The sequence below is a fragment of the Pezoporus flaviventris genome, unplaced genomic scaffold (assembly GCF_033815535.1).
Source record: "Pezoporus flaviventris isolate CSIRO_AGI_PZ_B2104156 unplaced genomic scaffold, CSIRO_AGI_Pfla_v1 ptg000213l, whole genome shotgun sequence".
NCBI lineage: Eukaryota > Metazoa > Chordata > Aves > Psittaciformes > Psittacidae > Pezoporus > Pezoporus flaviventris.
Window position 1 is genome coordinate 11956875 of NW_026892761.1, and position 27043 is coordinate 11983917.

At 45.4% G+C, this 27043-nt stretch overlaps 1 protein-coding gene across 1 annotated transcript; it reads left to right on the top strand.

The window, feature by feature from the left end:
- Window positions 1–1971: 1971 nt before the first annotated feature.
- On the top strand, window positions 1972–26400 carry FAM83C (family with sequence similarity 83 member C). The gene is made up of 4 exons (XM_061441895.1): window positions 1972–3885; window positions 10567–10734; window positions 15235–15359; window positions 25436–26400. The coding sequence occupies exons 1-4, from the start codon at window positions 3268–3270 to the stop codon at window positions 26376–26378; spliced, it is 1854 nt and encodes a 617-aa protein (XP_061297879.1). The 5' UTR covers window positions 1972–3267; the 3' UTR covers window positions 26379–26400.
- Window positions 26401–27043: the final 643 nt, after the last annotated feature.

The following is a 27043-nucleotide window of genomic DNA, read 5'->3' on the forward strand; positions in this document are numbered from 1 at the left end:
CTGTTCCTCTGGTGACTAGACCCATTGATGTTACAATACCCATTCTATTTCTGTATGTTTCCTTTGGAAGGAAAGAAGGAAGAGGTGTCAAAGTGTTTTTTCACATGTTCAGTACAGGGCAGCAGCTTAGGCAAGAGGCACACACACTGTGGTCCTTCTCATGACATCTCTGAAGCCGCACCCTGAGCAGCTCAGGGCTGGACCTCAAAAGTGCCACTAGGGTGACTCCATGGCCACATGTTGGCTACCCTACATGACCTGTGCGGAAGGAAGAGCAGCAACTGGAAAGAACTGACATGCTGGGCACACCAATGAGCAGGGAGCCAGCGGAGGAGGTAGGGTTGTCTACTTTCCCTCTGCCAACACTGGCAGTTAGATCATGTGGCCTGTAGCTGGCAACTGGTATCCAGTGCCCTCCTTCAGCTGAGCGGGTGCAAAGCCCTCTCCTGATTTGGAAGTCTTAAACCATAACAAATTCGTATGCTGCTGCTGTGTTGAGAAGGATGATTCTGTAATGCTGTGGTCAGGAACCTTGGACAGAAATCTGGGAGACTTGACCGCACAGCTCTGTCTCGGAGTCCAGTGCTGACACAGACCTCTGGACAGTAACTAAAATTTGGACTTTTCTCCTCTAGCTGCACTTGCTGTTTATATCTGGCCAGTGAGTTCTGCACAGTGGAACACTGATATGCAAATGCCTTCCAGAAATGCCTGTGAAATAAGTGTGTTTGAGCACCATGATGTTTTGTGATGGAAGATGTGGATTTCAGTCTGCAATAAAGAGCAGGGGGAAAGCAAATCTGGCTCCTTGTATTCCCAGGTGAGTGCTGTCAAAGAACTGTTCTATCATGAAGCAAGTTACCAGGCTCCCTTCCATTTCTGCTTGAAGAGGAAGCAGCAGGTACATTTATCTAAAGGCTAGGCAAGGTGTTTGTGTTTGAGCTCCAAGAACATCTGTAGTGGGACACAAGAACGAAGCATTGCCTAATGCTTGGGTCCCGACAGAGCTATATCTCAGCTATACTCAGCGAGAGTATAGCAGCCTGGGGATTGCCTTGAAAGTGGGACTTGGTGTGTGTGTGTTCAGCCAGAGGGAATTTTCCCCTTGTCTTTCTCTGCTGATTGCAGAAGGTGTGTAGGCAACACTTTCCAGATAAGATCCTTGCTTTTAGCTGGCAAAAATTGGCTGATGTGATTCCCACATCCTGTGGTGGCCAATCAGCCTGTGGAGTGCCAATTACAGACATTTATCTCTTTCCCAGACAGCAGGGGCAGGATACCTCTCATCTAATTTTAGATGTCTGCGTGGTAAACCTCTGTCACTGAATGTCAGCCTCAGCTCTCCTACTTGGTGGAGGAGATCGGCACATTTCATCTGACCTGCTTCAGATGTCTGCTGCAGGGTGAGGTAACTGACTCCCCAGAAATCATTGCCTCTCCCCACCACCAACTGAAGGAGCCCAGCCTGACAAGCTGGGCTGGGGATGTTTACATCCTATGTGCTTTCATATGCTGAAGTCCATGATAAATTACCGCAGGGAGAGTAGATCATTACCAAATTGCAGCTGGTGACAGTGGTAATACCTTTACTTTACAGAATCAGCAGCAGTTGTTCATCTGGCAGAAAACACACATTTGGTGACTGTGCTAACATACACATTCTTTTCAGTGGAGTAGGAAGGCAAAAAGTAGGGTGATGTCACCCTTCTTTTATGTTATCACCAAGGTGATGTTATCACCCTGGCAAAGCAGCTCCAGAAAACGACCCATCATGTTATAGCTGCTTCTGTTTTTTTTTTCCCCAAACTCCCCCCCATTATGTTTGGCTGTTCACATCCCATTTTAAGTTAATGTTATTCCTTAGTTTCGTCCCATGTCTGTTGTCACTGCTGGCTTTGTGCCTGCCTGCTGCATTGCAGCACAGTTCTTACATCTTCTGGCTAAAACTTGTGTTCTTGCAGTTTGCACAGTCCTGGTAACAGTTAGTTCTGACTTCATGGATCTAAAGGCTAGACAGATAATCTAAACTAATCGTCCCACTCCAGTTCATGGATAGTGATAATCCCTTGGGGACATGATTCATCCCAGTTGACTCGAAACTTGGTGTCTGAATGTGCTGGTTCACACTTATGCATGGCTGTCTCTGCATTGACTGCAGCCCAGTCTGAGAGCAGACACTTAGCTTTTAGATGACTTAATTTAGGCTGCATGAATTTAATTCACAGGGGTTTTGTAACTTGTAGATAAAAGGCTGGCTGATTAGATCAACTATCCAGCCAGTTCTTCATTCTCTGGTTAGCCTCTGTGGAGTTTAGTAGCTCGAGGTTAAGTGAGCTGGTTGGGGTGGGAGAGGTCCACCTATCAGTCTGGGGACTCTGATGTGCCTCCTGTGCACAGGTTTTCATGTGCTGTATTCTGTTCTGGGTAGTGTGTTCGTAGCACAGCATTTTAAATCCTATATTTACATCTGCCTGTATTGTTTCTCAGAGAATAGCTTCATGATGCTTTTGGGAAGGTGGAGTTAACCATTCCCAGAATGCACAGCATGTGGACAGCATCATAATTCTCATAGCATCAGGTTCCTCAGTTTGAATGCCTCTTTCTTGAAGGATTTCCAGGGAGATGCTAAAAAACCACATGAGCTATTGCTCTTGTAGCTAGGGGTATCTAACAACATGAGCTGTCACTTACTGTGATCCTGTGATATCAAAAAAGATGTTGTTTTGGCTTCTCTGCCAGATGCCAAGCAGAGCTTGGGCTAAGAAATGCTGAGGAGTGTTAGCTATGGCTCAGGGATGAGTAAGTTTCTTGGCCAAGTCTGATTACCCACTTGGGATATTTGTACTTCATTATAACTGACACTGAGAATCATGTTTGATTTGGAACAAATTTCATGCAGGAACAAGTTTCAGCATCTGCATTTCCACTGTGAGCACAGTGAGGGACAAAACAGGTTAGAGCCTGCTTGGCCAAGGGTGGGGACCTCTCAGTAGGGAAGGGGAGGGCAGCACATGAATCAGTTACAAGGAAAGGGAAGGAGTAGGTTGAAGAGCTGAACTTCCTCCCTTGCAAAAGGGATACTCTAAGTACCAAGTGTCAGGTGTGTGTCTGAGGAAGCCAAGGAGGGAGCTGGGGAAAGGTAGCTCCTCCCACAGCGTGGGAGGCTGTACCTGGTAATTAACTCCCAAGCAGAGGAGTGGAGCTCATGCTGAGTCCTGAAGGAGCCTGTTGGCAGGACCTCAGGAGTGCAAGAGGGCCAGAAAGGACATGGAACCAGACAGGGGACTAATCCAGCTGGAGAGGCACTTCCTAGCAGCAACTGCTCCAGTCATGTTCAACTACCTAGCAGTAGAGGTGAGACCACAGTTCCACCGCAGCTATGGGGGACAGCAAGGGGTGTCTGGGCCACTGAAGACCCGCCTGGAGCAGCTGAAGAAGCCGTGGTGGAGGGAACCCACCCCACTGGTGCTCCAGCACAGTGAAACAGCCAGGCTTGCTATAGATGCCTTTCTTGAGCAGGGGGAGCGTGGCTACCTGAATGCCATCACTGAGGAACGGGAGCTGCCTTTTCTTTCCACACTGGACATGGAATATATGAGCCATCAGAGAAATCAAAGCTTTCCAGATCCCAAGGCAGTGAAAAACAAAGATGCTGACCCTGGTGATGCGGACACTGGAGACAGGTCCTCCCTCAACTCTGAACTAACATCTGGCACCTACTTTCCACTGATGTCTGATGTGCACCCTCCAGAGCTGGAGCTGGGCTGGCCAGGGATGCCCTTCCTCACAGTTTCTGGCCAGACTCAAGCAACTGTGATTTTCCAAAGAAACAAAGCCAACAGCATTAAGGATTTGCTCAGGTCTCTGATCAGCCGGGCACGGACGGTATGTATAGAGCTGTGTCCCTTGAGTGGGGTCTTGTATCACAGCACCCATGTCCTGGTGGCTGGTCCCACAGCTGTACACCCCACGCTCCAAGCTGTTGCTGCTCTCTAGATGCCTGACATGACGTGATTACTTTTTTTGCTAGCAGATCTGTAACTGTTCCTGCTCCTTTCCTTTCCTGTAATTTTTTTATGCCTGGGATTTCATGCCGTACAGGCAGTGCCCTTTAAGGTACATTGCACTGTATTTGTGGGCATGCGGAGCATGGTATCCAAGCCTGGAATGAGTGAGTGGCAGGGTGTGCAGCATTAATGCTTAGCTGTCCTCAGCTGGCAAATGTGCACCAGCCAGCCCTTCTGCCCTCTGCCAAGGAGCTGGCATAGCCAGGGCTTTTCCTGACCCCCGGACAAGCAGGATAAGAGGATACCACAGGTGAGTTGCTGTGAGAGAACGTAGGACCTGAGTTAATTTGTGGGACTGAAAGCCTGTGGTTTGAAGTAGGTTAGAATACGTCATCATGTCTTCGAGACTTGATGTCTATGGTTCTCTCTGAGGATGAGTAAGATCAGCCCGTTTTACCTCATTGCACAATTTCTGCTGGGTAGAGATTGCCAACCCTTGGATGTAATAAAAACTGGACAATTACAATATTTACCTACCAAGCACAATCCTGGGGTGAATTTACTCACTAAATTATGCTCCTTCTTTTTTCCTTTTCCTTTGCCACTATACTGTGTACTAAAGCAGCAGCTCAGACAATTGTCTCTCGGGCACATTTTTAGTTTTTATTGTCTTTGTCTTCTTTATGTTTCTTTTCATCTGTCCCATGTTAGTTTTCTTTTGTAGTATTTCATTTCAATAGCATGACGATACTGAGTAAGCTTTTAGTGCAAAGTTCACTTTTAACCAGTCAGCTTCTAGCCGATTTCTCTTATCACTCCTGTAGCTTCTTATTTAGCTTTACAGACACTCCTTACATTCATTGCTGCCTAGTGCAGAAAGAGGGAGATAAAGAATTGTTAAGGCTGGAGTTCAGCTGTATCAAGAGCACAAGCAGTTTCCAGGCAGGCTGACCCAAAGTGCTGTCTTCTTATCTTCCATCACCATCTGCAGAGTTGGGCAAAGTTACATTGTCCCCAGCAAATAAATGTGGGGCCATGCAGCAGCTCAGGTTGTGTGCAGCATCATAACATCATCAAAGAACCACAGAGCATTGAAATTTGGGTGTGAGATGAGGTAAAGGGGGATATCTTTTTTTGTTTGTTTGTCCCAGAGAAGACTGTTTTGCCATGTAAGCAATCGCTGCTTACAATGGAGCAGTTGCTTAAAGCCTGAACTTCCATTGCATCTTTATAGGCAAATACAGGAAGTTTTCTCCCGGAAGTAAGTGACAAAAAGCTCTGTTTGTTCTTGCAGGCAGCTGAATTATGATACTTTAAATGATCTGAAAAGTCCTGTGACACTTACTGCATCCTTTTCAGCAATGAGGATTAAGACATAGTCATGGCAGAATGCACAAAATAAACGGCTACTAAGACATGTTCCCTTGTCACTTAGCACGTGTCCCGGATCTCTGATGGTATTGTGATCCTTTAAACCACATGAAAAACATCTTGCTGCTTTCTCAGTCCACAAGAACTTCTCTATTGCTGCAGGGAGGTTGCCCAGGCAGTAGGTGCCTTATTGTACTTTAAGTATGTTTTGAGTTTTACCTTTTTTTGCTTGGCTTGAAAAAGCACTAACAGCCCTTTGTATTCAAGTTGGAGATTTTCACAGTGGTTTTGACTGTTGTGTTATGTGTGAGAATGAGTTTTCACCCATCTTACTGGTGTTTTACTGGCTTCTAGGTTACCAGCTCTGGCCAGTGCTTCACATGATTAAGTTTATGATTGACAGCAGTTCCAGGTCATTCACAACCCCAGTTACACATCTTTAAGTAGTTACTGAGTCATTTTGCCCATCAAACCATCCAAAAGGACGTTACCTATATGTCCTTTAATGATAAAAGTGCAACCAGAGGTTAAAACATCCTTTTGCTTGAAGTTCCAGTAGCAGCTGTGCAGAGAACTCCTTGCTTTTCAACTTCAAGTATTTTCTCCTCTAAACTTTTATGCTCTCATTATGTATCCCTCCTTTAGAATGTTTCTCCTCCTGTGTGCTTACAGCTGACATGGATGGCGGATATGGTGCTGGTGGGATGTGGGAAAGAAGTTGAGATCCCTGAATGTTTTACCTGGCTCCTGTAAACAGGAAGGTGTGTGTGTGGAAATGCTTGCTGTTTTCTCCTGTACAGTCATAGAGAACGTCATCAGCTGACATATTTTGCAACAGCATATTTGTACTGACAAATCAGCAAAAACGGCATTTGTTTTATTGGTACCTTTTGCTGGTGCAATTTGTCTTTCTGCTTTGCTGTATTTAACCAGCTCTCTTTGAAGATGCATTTTGAGATTTGAGCTTTTCTCTTTGCAGACATTAAGAAGATGTAGCGCGGCCACACCTTAGCCTTCATTTGATAATACTATTACAATTTTAGTTTAGTTGAATGAGTTCCAGTCTGGTTCAAACTGTCCATGCTGCTTCTTTCACCCCTCTTGTACAACTCTGACGCTGGCTGCACATCTCCATTTACATGCAGTGGTAGAAGGGTCCCTTATGGCCCCCAGAGAAGCAATGTATTGTTTCAAATGGCAATGCTACGGTAATGACCAAAGCCACACTGCTATTGGCAAATACCAGTAAAACCAGCTGTGCTGGTTAGAAACCAGACAGGTGGCAACCCCAGTGGGGTGCTGTAAGTGCTGTAATTCCCAAGGTGGTGACTGCAGTAATTTTTGAATTGTGACTTTTCAGAAGTGGATTTAGAAATGCCATGGTTTAACCCTACAATGGCAAGGTGTGAATCTTCCAGAGCCTGTGGGGCAGCAGTGTCTTTGCAATGTCCTGACCCCCCAAGGCTGTGCCATGGGCTTGGAGGTTATGATTAGCATGGAGAGGAAGGAACTGGGATGCTCTGAGCCTTGCAGGTCCCACCACTGAAACCGAGGGGCTGGAGGCACTGGACATAAGTTGCTTAGATTTGTAAGGCCAAATTGACTTAAATGCCCAAGTCTTTTAAATGTGAGACACAAGCTGACAGGAGCCTGAATTGTAGGTGGTACTTAGGTACCTCCTTCCACTGCTTTCCAAAGCTGTTGGAAATGATCTTTGAGGCTTTCCACCTCGCTTTTATGACAGTATGTTATTAGAAGGCTTCAGGGAGTAGACTTCCAAATTCTTCTTGCCCCAGAACTTCTTGGCTTTGGGGTTGAGCTGATGTGACTATAAAAACAGCCTGCTTTGTTTACTGAGAGGATGTGGTGATCTGAGTGGTCCTTATGCTTGTCTTGTTTAGAATGAGCAGCCCCATCATGGATGTCTGCATCTCCACCATGTGAGGCTGCAGCAGGACGCAACCTCCCCTTTCTCCCTGCTGCAAACTGCAGTGCTCATGGGCTTGCCAGCCCACCTGCCTGGTGTTGGCTATGGGTGCTTGCTAGCACCACCATGAGCAGCTCTACCCAAATCCCTCTTTGAGGAGGCCATGGAAAGAGTGCAGCCTGCTGCTGAGTGAAGCCCTGCTCTGGCACACACGGGTCTATCTGCAGGGCTCCACCCAGCTTGCACAAGCTGGCGTCCTGCTGCCCGGGCGCGCGCTGACGCCGGCTCCAGGAGGTGCAGGTCTGCCTGCACCCAGCCCAGGGCACTGGGTGCCACCAGTGACTGTGCCACATGCTGCCATGCACACCTATGGCCTACTCAGCCCTGTCCCTTACACAGCATGTGCTGTAGACTGGCAGTGCTGGACTGGGGTAAGGAACAGCACTCAACCCTGCCAAAGCATCTGAGCACTGGTAGAGAAAAGCAAGGTGGTGTGGACCTTCTGTCTCTGTTAGGTACAAGCAGTGCCTCAAGCACTGAGGATGAAGGAGCATCTTGACTCATTGTACTGACTTCCCAAGGCAAATTTAGATTGTCTCCAGGCCAAGCCTGCCTCAGACCGAAGCTTGAGATGAACTGGAATATTGTGAGGCAAGTGTGGCCGAGAGGGACTTGCCCGAGGCCTTACACATGGTTTGGGCTATAGTTTTTTCTTGGTGCTTCATCATTAAGAGGATAGGTGGCCCATCAAAGTCATTTGGCTAAATTGCCTTTGGTCTTTGGTGGAAAGCCAGTGTGGAAAGACGTGGTGAAGTTCTGTTCTGCTTTCTGTTGGGTGTCAGTGGTACCTAATGCCAATAGCCCAGCAGCAACATTAATTTGGGAAGTTGGAAATACTTCTCAGTGCTTTCAGAGCTCTCCCAGGGCTGACGCTCCTGTCCTTGCCAGATGGATGCATTTCAGGAGGAGAGAAGAGTTTACGAGAGCCTTGTAAGACATCTGGCAAGACAATAGTGAGAGCTACATAAGAGGTGCCCTTTGGAGTCAGGCTCTGAAGCATGTGTCTCCCAGGGCCAGGGTGAGAGGGTGGAGATGTGGTTTTGACCTGGACGGTAGGAGTCATTTTTAGTTCTTGATGACAGCTTTTTTCCCATGTGGATGCCTGGGATCACACCAGCCTCCAGGAAGGTTCTTGCCCCAGCTGTGCTGCAGTGGGATGGGGCTGGAGATCTGCAAGATGCTGAGGACTAGTGACAGTGTGCAAGGCATCATCACAGAGATTGTCTCTGGGGACAAATTGGATAGAGCCAAGAAACCTTTTCCATCTGCAGAAGGGATAAATCCCAAAGGGAGCAGGAAGCAACCTGTTGGCATGGCTGCCCTCCTCTGCCATGGCTTGGTGCAGTCTCTCTATGTGTGTGAAGGCAGAGCAGGGCTGAGAGGAGCCAGCTTGCCAAGCGAGAGACTGGGCAGGAGAGCAAGGTGATCCCAATGGGGCCCTGTTCTGCCCATGGCATTTGCCTCCACTCAGCACTTAGGCTGTGGTTATGAGCCTGAAAAGAGGCAGTTCATTAATGAAAACAGAGTAGGAAAGCCATTGGGCAGTGGGTGATCTGGGGCCAGCATGCCAGTCTGGAGCAGAGACATGAGCTTGTCCGCACACCCAAGGACAGTGACACTTGGAGCTCCTCTACTCTTCTGAAACTATTCCAGTTCAGACCCATTCACACATAAAAGTCAGCCTCACTGCTGTCCTCTGCATTAACTCTTTGAAGAGGAGCAGCTGAGCAGAAGTGGCAGAGGAAAGCTCACCTTACATTGTCTGTTCCATAGGGTGATTTGAACTATGGAGAATTGCATTCATGGGTGTGCTCTAACACAGGCAGAGGAGGTGTTTGAAAACAGGATTCCTACCTCCTCATGGGGCATGCAGTGAGCAGCACAACAAACTCTGTCATGCATTTTGTGCTCCAGGTGTAGTGTAGGGCATGACCATTGAGTAGCAGGGCAAAAAGGCCATTGGATCTTCACTCCAAAACTGGGTGCCTTTTAGACCATCTTTATTTGGGCATCCTCTATGAAACTCAAAACCAGTTATGTGCACAACTTACAAGTACTGAACAGTTACCTTATTAACTACCAAGCTATGGCAAAGACTGAGACTGAAGTACTTTGTCAGTAGTTCCATTACTTTTTCGGCTTTTGAAATGCAGCTGGCCTGTTGGTAAATCCTTCACTACTTTACTTTTCTCAGTCCCCCAGTGTGTTGCCTTCTTCCATGAGTTCTCAGTGTTAACTGTTAGTGGTTCAAGGTCTAAGTCACCGGGTGGCTCTGCAAGTAACCTCAGGTGAAGTGTGCCAGGTCTGGCAAATTGTCCAGCTCAGAAAGTGCCCTTCTGCCTGTTCCTTCCTTCTCCAAGATGTCCCCTGATTCCTGTCATGAATAGTGATGGCCAACAGATGGATCTTTGAAGAAGGCCATGGCTTTCTTCAGTCTCATTCTTTAAAGGACCGGCAGTTCTCTATGATTTTTTTTTTTCTTCCTTTTCAAAACCCCTCCCTTGGAGACCTCTTCTGGCAAATCTTCAGTTTCTGTATTCTTTTAAATAACGTTAGTGTTATTCTTTCTTCCTGCCGTTGGGTTTCATAACCATAGCTTGCATCCTGAGCTGTGTTAATAGGAGTGCTGCCAGCAGGAGAGGGAAGGGATCTTTCCCACACACATGATTCTACAGTTTTGTCTGTTTGCCCCTAGGACATAATCTTGGAACATGGACATGCACATACTTGATCAAAATACCTTCTTCCTTACCTGGCAGTGTGTCCTTCTTGAAGAAATACTTCTTTATATGAATATGGTAGTCATCTGTGGAGTCACTCATACCGACTGAATAATGATTTTGGTCAGTCTCAGCTCTTCCATTCCTATGCTGTATTTCTGTGCTTAAGGCCATACATGCTTGTTGCATCAGTGATACTCGGTCTGTGCACAGGCATTACCCTTTCAGCTATTTCTTTCTGTGAGTGACCGATGAGACAGGAGGTAGCTGCATGAGGAATGTCTTCATAGTTATTAAAAGTGATTTTATCTGCCATGGTGGGGTGAGGGCTGTTAAACACAAAGATCTAGAAGCAGTCTCCAGTCATGTGACCACAGATGCTCAGTAACTTGGGAGGTTTGAATACTTAATTCATAGTTTAAAGCACCGTTCACTTGGGCATGAGATTTCAACAGCCTTTTACCTCTTTTCCCCTGGCTAGGTGATAGCAATTGTGATGGATCTGTTTACAGACATGGAAATACTGTGTGACCTGCTGGAGGCCTCGAGCAGACGGCATGTCCCTGTTTACCTGATTCTGGATGAAGAGTACTTGAAGCATTTTGTGGAAATGTGCAATAAGATGGCTCTTACTCAGGACAACTTCCCAGTAAGTTCTCATTTATCATACCCAGTGTGTGACTAAGTCTTGGAATCAGTAAAACCCAGGTACCCTTACTCAGTTGAAAAAAATCACTTTTTTAAAAACCCCATGTTAAGATGTGCTTTTAGGCTTTGCGTTTAGGCTCATGGGTTCATGAGGGATTTGTGAAGAGCCTGATTCTCCACTCAGTAGGGTGTCCATCATCAATCGTGGGTGGTGCCCAGAGCACACAAACAATAAAAATGAGTGTGCCAGTGTGACAAGCTCTCTTGGGAGCTTGCAGACTCAGAAATGCACCCCAGTGTCTTGCTGCTCCTCATACAGTCTTTCTGGCTACCACCTATCAAGGAAGTTGGGTTTTTGTTGTCACTTGTTAGTCATAGAATCCCAGACTGGTTTGGGTTGGAAGGGACCTTAAAGTTTGCCCAGCTCCAACCCCTGCCACAGGCAGGTACCCCTTCCACTAGAGCAGCTTGCTCCAAGCCCCTGTGTCCAACCTGGCCTTGAACACTGCCAGGGATGGGACAGCCACAGCTTCTCTGGGCACCCTGTGCTAGTGCCTCACCACTATTTACAGGGAAAAGTTTCTTCTTAAGATCTCATCTTGGTCTCCCCTATGGCAGGTTAAAACCATTCCCCTTTGTCCTGTCTGTAAATGTTGTAAAATATTTTAGTTTTACAACATTCAAAATAGATGCAGACATTTAAGACATTAGTAAAATGTCTTAATTTGCCCTAATTTTTAACCTGTCTGCACAAAGATTAATTTAGAGATGCTTCCTTTTTCCCTCATGTTGGCAATGCTCTTCTCACAAGTCAGACTCATTTTATCTTGCCTCTTCAAACGGCAACTGTTAGGAAAAAATGCTTCATGTTGGTGCGTGTTTTCTTTCATAAACAACTGCATCACTGAAGTCACCTGGTGGATCCAGAGAAATTCCATCTCTCCGAGATTTATTATATTTGCTTCTCATCCAAGAGCCTGGCTATTGTTTTTAATTAAAATTAGAATGAGTTTACATCCATGGAGATGTCTCTTTGTTAGACCTGATGTCATGTCTTGTGCTTGAATGGCTAATCACAGAATCCTAAGGGTTGGAAGGGACCTCAAAAGATCATCTAGTCCAACCCTCCTGCAAGAGCAGGGTAACCTAGAGTACATCACACAGGAACTTGTCCAGGCGGGCCTTGCATATCTCCAACGTAGGAGACTCCACAACCCCCCTGGGCAACCTGTTCCAGTGCTCTGTCACTCTCACAGTAAAGAAATTTGTCCTGATGTTCCCATGGAACCTCCTATGCTCCAGTTTATGCCCATTGCCCCTTGTCCTATCACGGACATCACTGAAAAAAACCTCTGTCCATCATCCTGACACTCACCCTTTACACATTTGTAAACATTGATGAGGTCACCCCTCAGCCTCCTCTTCTCCAAGCTAAAGAGTCCCAGCTCCCTCAGCCTCTCCTCGTAAGAGAGATGTTCCATTCCCTCAATCATCTTTGTAGCTCTGCGCTGGACTCTTTCAAGTAATTCCCTTCCTTCTTGAACTGAGGGGCCCAGAACTGGACACAATATTCCACATGCAGCCTCACCAAGGCAGGGTAGAGGGGGAGGAGAACCTCTCTTGACCTACTAACCACCGCCCTTCTAATACACCCCAGGATGCCATTGGCCTTCTTGGCCACAAGGGCACATTGCTGGCTCATGGTCATCCTGCTATCCACCAGGACCCCCAGGTCCCCTTCCCCTTCACTACTGTCCAGCAGGTCAGCCCCCAACCTGTACTGGTACATGGGGTTGTTCTTCCCCAGATGCAAGACTCTACACTTGCCCTTGTTGAATTCCATCAAGTTCCTCTCCGCCCACCTCTCCAGCCTGTCCAGGTCTCACTGAATGGCGAGACAGCCCTCTGGTGTGTCAGCCACTCCTCCCAGTTCAGTATCATCAGCAAACTTGCTGAGGGTACATTCAGTTCCCTCATCCAGGTCGTTGATGAAAATATTAAACAGCACTGGTCCCAGCACCGACCCCTGAGGGACTCCACTAGTCACAGACCTCCAGCTACATTCTGCCCCATTGACCACAACTCTCTGCCTTCTTCCTTCCAACCTAATGAGCACTTGCCTCCGCCATTGGGTGACTCAGGTCTCATTGTGAAGTGCCTCATAAGCTGATGCATCTCATACATGCTTGATACATACATACATTAACATACATGCTTGATATCCACATCTAAGTGGAATGAGTGTTTGTGTTTTATTCCTGGCTCTGACTTGTGACAGGATGTGATGGTAAATCTCCATTTGGAATAATTGGTGACAATCTGTAGTTTAATGGGGAGTTTGGAGCAATGGTCCCTCCAGCATCTTGCTTCTAAGAACATTCTGTAAGCCCACTGGTGTCAAATCCTGGTGCTGAGCATCAGCAAATCCCATAGTGGGAGCATTGGCAGCAGTCACAGTGGGGGACTTCACTGTCTTAACTGGGTTTGTTTTCAAGTGGCCATCTGCTGAACCTAAAACTACTGTCTGAATCAAGTGGGAGTGGTACCTGGCAGTCTGACTGTCCTGCAAGACTGCTGGATTCTCATATTGTTTGAACATTCCAGAGCCTGGATTGCCAAGAGGGTGAAAAGGATGGAAAAAATAAGCCAGGTATCAGAAACTCATCCAGCCTTGGAAAGAAGAGAGAAGAACAGAGGGAGACTGTGATGACAAATATGGATATAAAAAATAGGGATTAAAAAAAAGGATTAAAATCGAAAACCTATAATATATAGGATATATTAAAATATTCATAAACTTTAAAAAAATTAAAGCATAAGAATTATGATTTTAAAATACTTATAAAATACATATAAAATAAGGATATCTCTTATTTGAAGTGGGTTTAACTACTTTGAGGGGGAGAGGAACCTCTTCCCAGTGAGTCTTCTCACTTGTCTCCCTGGAGTCTTCTCTTCTCCAGGCTAAACAACTCTACTCTCTCAGCCTTTCCTCATAGGAGCTGTTTCCAGGAAGCCCACCTCCTGCCCACAGGGCCTCTTATGGGAAGAGGGAAGCCATCAGGAATGGAGTCACCTGCCTCAGGGTGACTGCCTCCTGCTCCTCACCCCTGAGGCACAACTAGCACACCATGAGCCTCACGTGAGGCCAGACTGGGCGAGCCGGTCCCTGACCATGTACCTGCAGCCTGGGGAGCCCACACATGTTCAGCCTACCCTGGAGGGGGAGAAGGGGACACAGTGATGCCCAGGAGCAGCTCCTGGAGAGGTGGCAGGGAATGGGTCTGCACCCTGCAGGGAACATCTGTAGGCAAATCACAGTTATTCTTGCTTGTCTGTCTGCAGCACTGGCTGTTACAAGCTGCTGTGCCTGGCCCAACTGAAATCTGCTGCATGCTGGAGGGGACACTGTCAGCTCCAGCAGGAGCACCCATGGGCAGCAACCACCTCTGCCAAGAGGCAAAACAGCCCCATCAGCATGTGCTGCCTGTACCAACTGCCACAGGTCTGTCTTCTGCAGGGCTGATGATAGGCAGGGATGAGCTGCCCACAAAGAGATCTGCTGGGACAAAGTGGTGACAGTCTGTGACAACCCCTGGTGTGCCAGAGCCACAGTGGATGGCAGGGGACCTGGCAGGCCAGCTAGGTGCAGCCTTAAGAATGTCCATTTACATATGAGATGTATTGTTTGGCTCTTCATCGTAGAGATCAGGCTAGTAACTGTTTCCAGTGACTGTTCTCCTCTTTGCCTTCCCCAGCTGAGGTGCAAATAACTTCTATTATGGGCAAAAAACCTCACATTACAAAAAAGGCTCCTGATGGATACTGAGCCTTATTTCCCATTCTGCACTGGGCAGTTGGTTTTACAGGCAAAAGTTGTGTCCGATAAGTTCTCTGCAGTCTTTAATGAGATGAAGTTTGATTCACTTGAGTATAGCAGCTGAAAATTCTAATACCATTTTTAAATGTACTGATGAAAGTCAATTCTTAAAACGTAGATGTACCTTTCTGTAAATCTTTTATTGAGTGATGTTGTGCTGTCACCACATAAAATCAGAACAGTACATTCAATTGGCTAGTTCATAGCATATAACATGTTCATAGCACATAACAACTGGCTAGTTCTTATGGGTCAAACGTTAGTTTAAATGCAGAGCCATCAGTTAGGGTGGTTAGTTGAATATTATCAGTAATCTGGAAGAAACCATACTCTTACATACTTCAGAAATTATCTGTAGGTTCATAGGATTCCCCAGATTGTTCTCAAATCAGCATTTGCACCTACATAGAACTTGTTAATACTTGCTGGTATTTTAATTTTATAGAAGCAGACAGTGCGACAAAATATTTGGTATGCAGAAGCCAAGAAATACAGCCTTGCTGCATTCTGCCTCTGGGAGCAGAGCTCCTGTTTGAGAGACTCCATCAGTGATGCATAAAGGAACATTTCAGTTTGGTTCAATACACGTGCCTTGACCAACTCTGCTCTCTTTGGTTTCAGAACATGCGCATAAGATGTCTGAGTGGAGACATGTATTACAGCAAAGCAGGCAAGAAATTTGCAGGCCAGGTTCTGGAGAAGTTTATCCTGATTGATTGTGACCAAGTTCTTGCTGGTACATACAGGTAATTAAGTATAGTGACTACTGTGACAAAGACTGGTGACACTGAGAAGGTGTTGATTACCGAAATACTGAATAATGCAGCTTTTATTTTCTTTTCTCCATGGTAATGGTACACTGGTTTTCCTCTTCATTTTCCTTTAAAAATGTAAGGTTTCATTTTGATGCTTTACCTTCTTCTACTCCATTCTTACTTACATCTTACTTACTTACTTACGTCTTACTTACTTACGTCTTACTTACTTACGTCTTACTTACTTACGTCTTACTTACTTACATCTTCTACTCTTACCTTGCAGTTTAGCTTTCAGATAACATTAACTGCTTGTCTGCCAGCATTGACATCTCTGTCTGTGAGTATTGCTTCATTTCTTAAAGATGAAAAAATGCTCTGCCAGGTCAGATGATGCTCCACCTAGCCTAGATTCTGTCTCCTGCTGATGCTGTTTAGGAAGAGCAGCCCAAACTGCTATGTGTGGCCCATCCCTCTTGTCCTCCCACAGCATGTGTAACCATTGCATACATCTCTACTTACTTCCTTCAGTACCTCTTCTGTTCCTCTTGTCTGTGAATTTGTCCTAACTCGTCTGTTCTAAACCAATCTCCTACTAATTTAATGAAGTGCCCTGTTTCTAGAGCCGCGGATTGGTTAAACAGCTGTCCTACGTTCAGCTAAGTCATCACTTTCACAATTTTCCAAGCCTTCATCTTATCTGCTCTCATTGTCTTTTTCTTACCTAAAGTGAAGACCTCGGCCTTTTCGGTTCCTCCTCAGCAGCTGCATCCCTCAGCCATTTTACTTAACCTTTCTCTGCAGCCTCTCTAAGCTCACTATGTCCTTCTTGAGATGCAGAGACCAGAGCTGCATGCAGCCCCCAAGATATAGCTGCACCAGGGTGTTACAGAGCATCAAAATAGTGCTCTCTGCTTTGATAGTATCACCCTTGCTGACAGTGCACAACACCCATTGCATTTTTTAGCTACTATTGCACATTGAAGTGATGATTTCAGAGAATTGCTGATGATGATTCTGAGTTCCTTCCTTAGCTGTTCCAGGTTCAGCATCTGTCCTGGTTTTGGCTGGGATAGAGTTAATTTCCTTCCTAGTAGCTGGTGTAGTGCTGTGTTTTGGCTTTAGTCTGAGAACCATGCTGATAACACACCAGTGTGTTAGTTGTTGCTCAGTAGCACACACCCTGATCAAGGACTTTTCAGTCTCGTGCTCTACCAGTGAGGAGGGCGCAAGAAGCCAGAAGGGAGCAGAGACAGAACACCTCACCCAAACTAGCTAAAGGGGTATTCCATACTATAGAACATTACTACTACTATTATTATTATTATTTATTTCAATTATTAAACTGTTCTTAACTCACAAGTTTTAGCTTTATTTTCCAATTCTCCTCCCCATCTCATCATGGGGGAAGATGAGTGGAGGGAGGAAGTGAGCAGCTATGTGGTACTTACTTTCTGGCTGGGGTTAAACCATGACAGCATCACACATTTTTCGCTATGGGTACACCACATTTTCCTACACTGAAGTTCAATTGCCACATATTTGTCCACTTGCTCAGTTCTGTGAGGATTTCCTCTGCTGGATTTCCTCACCTTCAGTGAGGTGCTGAATGACCTAAAGGAATTGAGATCCTCTGCAAACCTGCTCCCCTCCATGCCTGGGGTCACTGACAGAATCGAAACCAGTCCCAGCACCAGTCTCTGGCTCCTCACTGCTGACTCTTACCCATGCTGAAAAATTACTATAAAGCCCTACATACCCTTTGCATCCCGTGCTTTCACCAGCTCTGGGTCTGTAACATGACCTTTCTTCCATGTCCATGGCAACTTAGTTTCTTAAAACACTGTGGTGTAGAACCTTGTCAAAGGCTGTTTGAACACCCCAAATTACGTATTTGGCTGGTCCCTTTATCCATGTGCTCACTGGCTCGCTCTCCAAACTCCAGCAGGTCTGTGAGGCAGGGCTTGCCTTTACAGTAGCTCTGTGGACCTTTTCCAGAGGCTGTGCTGCTCCATCCCATCAGTAACCTTGTTCTTCACAGCACTCTCTGCCATGGCCCAGGGTGGAGGTCAGCTCCAGTGGTCAGCCTTCCCCAGTCAGCCCTTTTTGACGAATTGCTGCATTTTTACACAATTACCTTTCTTGAAATTGAATATCCACAAGCTGCATTTATTTAGATTGCTCTTTCTCACTAGAGTGTTAAAATCGTGTTGTAATCATTATTACAAATGGGCTCTTCCACTTACACCTCTGGAACCAAGTCTAATGCATCATTCCAGACCACATCCTGAATAACATCTTTTCTTGTGGTTCAAACAATTTAGGGTAGTTAATTCTGGCAAGTAATGATTTTATTGCTTCCAAAAAGTTTTTCTCCACAGCTCATCCCAGTGAAGCATTAACCTAGTATGCGTATGAGTGGATGAAATCTCCCACTATTACTGTCTGTCCTAACTTCAGTTTCTGTAATCTCAGTGTTGTCTGACCAGCACCACTGATCAGAGGGTGGGGAGTACTGTTCTTGTACTATATTTGTATTAGTAGACTCTGAGTTTTCCACCTACACATCTTCCCCACAGCGTTTTCACACTGGTACATATCATGTTATCCTTCGCAAACAGTGCAGCTCCCCAGAAGACAGTTCTGATATTTCTGGGTATTTGGTGCCTTGGCAATACTTTATTCTCCTTCTACCAGGTCTCCTTGAACACTGTGCTCCCTCTCCCTCTCTTTTCCATCTCCCAGCCAACACATGCTGGACCCTTGATCTGCCAATGTCTTCATCAGTGTTATAGCTCCAACCTGCACCTTCTCCTCTGCTTCTGACTTCATCTCCAAGTGTGAAGTTTTCACCTTATCAAACGCTGGCAATGAAAAATGGAAGTACCAAGTTGAAACTGGGTGTGTAGTGTCTCTATATAGGCAGTGTGGAGAGCAGTGTCTGGCAGCATTTTGACCATCCTAAGACCTGTATCTAAGAACAATGAAGTGAATTACTGTCTGGAAACATCTGTCCATTTCCAATGACTGCAGGGGGTGGGGATTGGATAACTGAGACCACTCATTTTTCAATGGCTAAAACTGAACGTGTGACAGCTGGATTGAAGCCTATTCAGTAATTTCACATGCAGGAGAACTTCCAAACCTTTAAGCATAATGTCTATCTTTTGTGAGACAAATTGACCACAACTGCATGAAGTGGTAAAGATATCCCCACCCACTACACTGCAGCATTGTAGTGACTTCTGCCTCTTCCTCTGTCCCTGTTCTGGCAGGTTCTAGTCTGCTTCTGCCCTTTAGACTTATGCTAAACATTCAAGTGACCTTTTTTTAACTGCCCATGGGAACCCTGACCTCTTTTCTAAATGTTAATATCTGAGAACTCATCAATATACAGAGACCATCAGGGTTTTTGCACCAGTTTGAATTTACTGACATTGATTTTTGTCTATTATCTGTCACTTACCCACCCCCTATCATAAGATCCTCTTGCAGCTTCTGATTATCTCGTTTTCTTCTGACCAGCCATGATAATTTTGTCAAGAGCTCTGACATGGACTGTTTCTACCACTTTCCAGGATGTTTCTGAACATGCTGAACAGCAGCAATCCCAGCACAAAACTTGCAGGATTCCAGTGGGTAATTTAAAACTATTTCTAGCATTTGTATCCCATTTTTAGTCAACTGTTACTTCTCACAAAGACCTTCCTTTGTACTCCAGGATCACTTAATTTTTCTAAGAGTCTTTGCTGAACGACTGTGTCAAAGCCTCTTTAAAAACTCAAGCATCCAGCATCAGGCAGCTCACATGAATCTGTGTGCTTGCTGCCTCCTTCAGAGAACTGAGAGAGGCTTTTGAGGCATGGCTTCCTTCCACAAAAACATGCTGAGTCTTCAGCAGTATGATTATAGTTATTTATGCATCTAATCATTTTCCTCTCCATTTGCTTCCACCAGTTTGTTCAGTATGGAAATAAGCCTGGCTGGTTTGTAGTTTTCCAGGAGCTCTTTAAAAGGTTTACATTTACTACTTTCCATTCCTCTGGTACTATGTTCAATTTTAAATTATAGGTTATTCCCTGGTTAATAATTGGAAAATTGCTGACTTCCAGTTTTTGAGGGCTGTTTACTTTAATATTTTCCTTTAATGCAACTTTTAACTACGGTGACTTTTTGGATGTTTTAAAATATTTTTATTTTGATAGGTACATTTTCTCAGAGCCTCTAATATAGCATCTTCAAACAACCTTCATGATGCCTCAGGCATTTAACCTTTTTGGTTACTCTTTGAAATCTCCTTTTAATAGTATTCCTCACTTTCTCTTTTAAGTTAAGTATTAATGTTGTGGATTATTTCAGTCCTGAAAGAATATTGGATATGGGTACGTCATGGTCATTTTTTTGCCAAGTGGCCTTTCCCTTCTGAACTTGTAATGTTATTTCTCCTTTTGCTGGTTTTCTGGTTAGTTTCTTCAAAAAGCAGTCATTTATAGTGTCTATACTGCAGTTTCTTCAGCTCTTCTAGTAATGGCCCCTATTCAACATGGCTATAACTGAATGCCCCTTCAGTCCTCTGCTTTCTGCCTTAGCCACTTAGCACTTCCTTAGCATGGCATAGTTACCATTAGCACTCTGCTCAGAAAGATCACAGCCCTAATGCTGTGTTTTTCCTATTTGGGAGTGGAATTTTAATCCAACAGGAATATGTTTCATTTGTTTTGATATATATGTTGATATAATTGTGCCATTGCCCCAGCAACATATCCTCTATTTGTCCTTTCTGTATAGTTTCTACCCTTGCAGTTATACTGTTCCTTGATTTTCTTCTACCCAGTAAATTTCTGAGATGCCTCCTGTGTCAGAGTCATCATTTCAATTCAGGTATTTCACAACATCTGCCTGTTTCTTTAGCTCATAAGTTTTGAGTTGCCTTAGAGGAGATGAAATTTCTCAGCTCTAAATGTAAGATAGTCAAAGTATCGGTGTGTGTCCTGCACGGACAGAGGGAAGGAGCTCATTGTTTGCTGTATTGTACTGAAAGAAACTCAGTATTTGGGGTTGAAGCCGACACAGTTCTGAAACTGAGAAATGAGAAAGTTGAGGGTTATAAAAGCTCTGCACCCGGCTTCAGTACAGAGGAAAAAAAACTAAATACATAAATGTTTGGCAATGGACAGGTAAAGCAGCATGGGTCTGAAGCTGGTGGAGGCTTGGAATTTCTTTAGATGAGACATGCGCATACTCTCAAGTGTCCAAGTCCCGAGCAAGAGGAAAGAGTTTTTAAGAGCGAGTTCCAGATCTAACTTGAGTGGTCACCTCAAGAAAGAAATTATAACTAAGCAGAAAGTGAGTGCATAAGGAATGGAAAGCCTAAGTGTATCAGCAAGGAAACCCCAGGCAGGTGTGTGTAGCAATAAAGTGAGCATTGCCAGGAAAAAAGTTACACATAATCTTTAGAGTGCACCAAAGCAAAGAGGAGGAAGTCCTCATGTGTATAGAGAAAAAGTGAATACAGAAGAAAGAGAAGGCATCCTGCTGTAAGGGTGAATAAGAAGTAGGAGATAACTAAGATGGGATACCCAAATTAACTGAATATATTGCACTGTTTCTAATCAAAATGAGGAGTGGAAATGATTTCAAGTGCTATGGAAGCAAGCTTAAGCTTGTAAGTAAGCTCTTTAAAGAGCTTACTATAATAAAGTCACATTATTGTATTTTTATTCATGAAAAAGGCACTTGAAACTAAAGGTCTAGTAATGAGTGTTACGTACGATCTACATTTAGCAGTGAGCAAAAATGATGCGCAGAAGTTTGTATTGGCGTACAGAAAGAAGAGAATACCTTTGACAGCCAAAGTGAGAGAACAGCAATGAAAGTGAGCAAGAGAAACTACTGAAAGAATTAAAACCCTTTCTGCTGCAAAGTTTGGAAATAGCTGCAGCAGAGAGGCTGGGTGTGAAGAACTGGAGTCGCCTGTACAGCACAGCATAGAAAGGCCACTGCAACCCTGGACCCTACTGGGGCTTTACAGAGGGGTCCGCAGAAGAACTAATCCTGTTGTTGAAGCCACTGCTGAGCCTGGTCTCTAACCGGGATACCGCAGGGTGCTCCTGCCATCGGTGCTTGACCCCAGGCAGAGCCCTGGGGCAGGGGTGCTGCGGCAGGATGGGCAGGGGGAGGTGATGTTGCACCTCCATCTCCTGGCCAAAAGCTGAGCTGCACGAGTTCCTGAGGGTTCCTGCTCCAGGAGCGGCTTGGAAGTAAGGCAGGAACCTTGGCATAGGGGATAGGGTTCCTATCCTCCTGCCATCCTTCCATGGACTCCTGTAATTTGTGCCCCAGGGTGATTCAGAACTGGGTATGGGATCTCTTGTGTGCAGCAGTTTGTTATGGAAAAAGTAATGGCAGGAAAATCCTGCCACTTTTAGAAACTCTCAGGAACTTGTAGCATCTACAGTGGCCTGCAGCAAGGAGCTCCACAGCTTGCCTGTGTGTTGTGTTGTGCAACGAAGTACCTCTTCTTGTCTGTATTGAATCCGTAACCTGTTAAATTCATTCAATGCTTCATTTTTATACCAGGAGAGGTAAAGAATAAACATTCCCTGGTATTTCTGCCTTGCTATGTATGGAGGAAAAGACCTTTATCAGTTTGTACTGATGGGAATAGCCACAGCTGGCAAGGTCACATCGTCCTGTCACAGATACCTACACTATGGCAAGGAGGAGGGCTGTACCAGTGAGGGGATTTGGATGACTGCTTCCAGGTCCTGCTGTGGCAGAGTGGGCAGGCCCCTTTTGGACCAGCATGGGAAACTGGAACACAGTGATGCCTGGGCTGGGGAAGGAGCCATAGGATAATCAGGGACAGTCTGAAAGCCAGGGGAGTGTACTGCTGGATCTGAGGGTGCTCCCCTTACAGGGGAAGGGGCTGTTCGTACGGATGAGAGGATGTGGCTGGGTGTTTTTGTCTCATGCATTTCTGTAGGGAGGCAGTACTTGGGGCAGAGGGTGTGTGGAGAAGACAGAAGGTGGAAGTTACTTTGTCCAAGGAGTAAAGGGAAACCTAAGCAAGACCTGTTGTTTACTTCCTGCTAAGGTGAGGCCAGAGGCCTTGATGGGTAGCTGTTGTGATGTTCCTGCTGGACCATCTGTGTCTGAGACATGAGACCTCCTCTCCAGAACGAGGAGGACAAACATGACCCCTTGCACAGCTCCATTTCCAGGTTTGCTGGCAGCAGTGGTGCCCGGCTGGGTGAAGAGGGGTGGCTGGCATTATCTAACCAGAGTCCTTTCACAGTCCACAGCAGTGTGAGGGGTGCGCATCTGCCCCTCCATAGGAGAGGTGCTCAGCCCCTGAGTACATCCATGGGTTTGAAGAGTTCAAGAGAACGCAAGTGTGTGTGTGAGTGGAGTAGGTGCTGAGAAGGGACACATCTAAGCACTGTGCATTGCAAGTGCAGCGTGCTTGTGTAGAAGGGTAATAGCTGTGAGCAACGTGGACAGGAACAACCAGTGCTCCTGGAAGCCAGGCAGTGCCCTGGGATAGACGCCTTTGACAGTGTCAGTACAGGCTGCATGCAGTCTCCCCTGTCTGGGCTCTTGGATTTCTTCAAAGAACTCTCACAGCTTGGAGAGAGATAACTTTCCTTTGCAAAAGTCACCTTTCCTATCGTACCATATGTACCTATATAGCCATAAATTGTGTTCTTTAGAAGAGTGTCTACTAATTTGTGCTGTGCAGTTATGAGACTTAATGGTCTGGAACATTAAAACAATTATAGCACTTTAGCAACCTTCCACACTTCTGATAACCAATGCACTTTCAAGTGACAGCAACACATCCTGGTTAGTAGCAGAGCTATTTCATCCTTGCATTCCTTTGGTGCTCTTGGGTTAAGGTTACCTGGTCCTGCCAATTCGTTACTTACTGTCTGCTTTGTTGATGTTTTCTAATCTCTTCTACAGAGATTTCAACATGAGACTGATCCTCCCTTATGTTCTGTATAAAAGTAGGTTCAGGGCAGGGATAATCCCAAGCTCCTGTACAATAAACACTGGCGTAGAGGAATTGTTTGAGTGCTCCTATTACACATGTTCTAGCCCCACAAAGAACTGAGTATTATTTCTTACGCCTTTTGCAATGTGTGACCCAACCTTTTTGAAAGATGGGCTTTCCAGTCTTAATAGGTTCTCTTCTGTCACTTAGCCATCCCAGCTATTTTCTATTTGGTTTTCTGTCATATCTCTCTGTGAAGTTGTATTCACTTGCATTGAGGCTCCAGTATGGTACCTCTGGACACTCCTCATGCCATCTGCAAAGGTTCTTCACTCTTTTACTACTTCATTCTTACTTGATTTACCTGGTTTGATATTAAGCAGAAGAGTATTGAGCTTTTCATTTTATGTTGCTCTTTGGGGGATGTGTATGCTGAGTGTAAGTATACTACGTTCTTCATAGCAACATTATGAACTGTAGCAACTGCATACTATTTAGGAACAAGCCAAGAGCTGGTTTTCCTACTAAAAGTTCCCAAATAGCTGTCTTGTGAAGTAAATATTGGTAAGGTCTCAAAACATAATGCCAGTATCTTGTCCTGAAATGACATTTACTTGAGAATGATATATCCTCCATTACAATTGCTCTCCTGTAGTTTCTGTGATTTCACCCTGCTCTTGTCAAAGTCTGTATCTTGCTTTAGCAGCTGATAATGCAGCCCTACACTGGTACTTTCCTCTGTGAAGGTTGTTTTATTTAACACAATTAGTCTGCTAGTCTGGTTTAACTATAGCAAGAATAAAAGAAGCAGCTGGTGACTGGGGTGACCAGGAGCCTGGGGAGCCTACTCTGTAAGAGGAGCTTCCCTATTTGATCTAGGAAAATGAAGATTGGGAGGAGAAATGTGGTTGTTATCTGTAGATGTGGCGGGGTTTTTTAATTAAGTTACAGTTTTGGCACAAACAACAGGTAGAGTTAAACAGATAAAATATGCAGAGTGGCAATTAGTGAAAGTTCTTCCCCAGCTGGGACAAAACCCAATTTGTCTTAAGGTAGAATATAACAAGCTCTGAGAAAAGATCCCAAGGCATTGTACTGCAAGAGGAGGGACTGGACTGGCTGAGCAAGGGACTGGTAAACTTCTAACACCATGCACCTCTGAGCTGGATGCCATGGAAAAGGTGGAAAGAGTCTAGGGAATCTCGCAGCAATATGTATGGAAAACAGCATCAGCTTTCCTGTCCTGATGTATTCCTGTGGGGCTCGGGAGACCTCTGCTCCCCTAAATCTCCATTCCTCACCCTCCTGCCTGCATAAGTGGCTCCTTCAACTCCATCACATGTTGCAGATGTTAAGGACATGAGAATATTGCTCCTGCCAAGGCAAGGGTGGAGAGCAGGAGACCAGGCATGCCTTGGTATCCACCTAACAGTCTCCTTGTCCTCTGTGGAAGGAATGGGTGCAGTGCAGTGTGCTAGCCAGATGCTGAGCTAGAAAGTCTGCAATACAAATTGGGCAGAAAGAGCCCTTAAGTGCCCTGTGCTTTGTATCTCATTTTCCCACCACCACGCCACCTCCAGACAGTTGGAGCTTTCCTTGGCACAGCTTGCTTGGTACAGGCAGCACCCCCTGCCCACAGTTAGCTGGTACTGAGTGGGGAATGGGAAACTGTGGATCCTTGCTTATGGGCAGAGAGTGCTGGCAAGAGGGAGCTGGAGAATAAAAGGCTCAAAACGTGCTGCTGTGCTTTTTAGGCAGGGACCCGTTGCTGCTCTGCATCTTTCATGAGGCTAAGGAAAACCAGCTGTTATTTCTTGATCACTGTTAATGTTTTTATACAGTTCATTACATCACCAAGCTGAAATTAAATGACCATTTTAGGGTTGTTCTTCAGTAATTACGTAATGAGTACATTAATTTATACAAGTAATCTCAGACTTGCACACTTCAGGGAATGTTTTAATGATAAAAATGGGGTAGCAATACATCACTCCAGTGTTAAAATCAGTGCTAAGTACCTTGGCACTCTCTGAACTAAGGTTACATGTGTTTTCTTTTCCTTTATTCACAGTTTCACCTGGCTTTGCAGTCAAGTCCACACTGGCCTGGTGACCCACTTCAGGGGTCAGATTGTTGCAGAGTTTGAGAAGGAATTCCGGTACTTGTATGCAGAGTCCAGAGCAGTGACCAGCTTCTGTGTGCCAGATCCTGAAACGTGCCCCTCCTCTCAGAACACCTCAAAAGTTGTGAGCTCCCTTTTAAAACCCCCACAGGTGAATGATTTTGAAACCACGAGCCCCTCCAGCAGCCTTTCCAATGTAAGCATCAGAAGCATAAAAGTGTCTCCCTTTCTGAAAAACTCCAACTGCAATGTGCAGCTGGAAAAGCAAGATTCAAGCTCAGATTCTGGTAATAATAAGGGGAAGGAAGATGCACCTCTGAAGCCCACTTGCCCTAAGCAGCAAGGAGAACCACCAGATTCACCAAATAGTCCTCCAAATAAATCCACCCCTGCTTTGTATCACAAATCAAATCTCATGACAGCAAGGACATTCCTGCCACCAGAACTTTCCCCTGCCCTGACCTCCAATAAACCTTGTTATCAAGGGGACAATACAGCTAACAGCAGCCACTGCTCCCCACCAACACACGAGCAGTCCCTGCAGTCCCTTTCAGAGGGTGCCAGTAGCAATGGGACAAGCATGAAGCAGAAAGGGCTTGGTGCTGCCCCCGAGGAACCAACAGCAGAGAACAACACCACATTTTATGGGCTGGAAAGAAGACAGAGTCCTGGACAAGGAAATTTGGACCTGCTCTCCCCATACAACCAGCCAAAACGAGATAAAAAGCCAGGAGTTCCTTGCTATGATAAACTCACTGAGGACATGCTGATGGAAAAGAACAGTGCATATGGGGCCGAGAAAAGAATGACTCTTGGGCACAGTAAGCTGGATCTGATCACCAAGTACAATAAGTTAAAATCAAAACACATACACAGTCGGTTCGAACTCTGACCTGGGTCTTGAGGTGTCCTTTGGTCTTATTTTCAAGTGGTTGCTTTTCCCCACCAATCATCATATCTGGAGCTTGAAATCAAAATATGGGTGGCAAATTAGTCTTGTTCATGTTCAAAGGGGTCTGTGGTGGTTTTGATTATAAGCAGATGACTGATTTAGGTGAGATTAGCAAGTACAGTTCAAATTTTCAATTACAAGATCATGGCAGGAGAGAGAAAATGGCACAAACATAATCCATACTTCTGTGTTCTTTCTACTCATTTCAGAAAGAACCATTTCCCCAAAAACTTGCAGTAAAACCATTGCCATGGCTGGAAATGGTTTGGCTGCTGTGGTCTTCAGGGTGAACCCAGGTTCTCTTTGTACAGAGCAATTTCTCTCCCTGTATCCCTGTACTGAAAATGAGATGGCCAAAGGCAGGGGAACATTAAAAATAAAGGAGCTGTTATGTTGGAAAGAGCTGTGTTGGGTCCCTTGAGGAAGTTGAGCACCCCAAGCATGGCCAGCACCCTCTATGCTGCGCCGTGCTGGGAGGATGTGGGTGGTGTGTCTGGGCACATGGCTGGCATCTGCATGTGGTCGACATTGGCACGCAAGTGCTGTCTGCACATGGATGGTGTCTGCACATGGATGGTGTCTGCTCCTGGTCATTTGTGAGCACA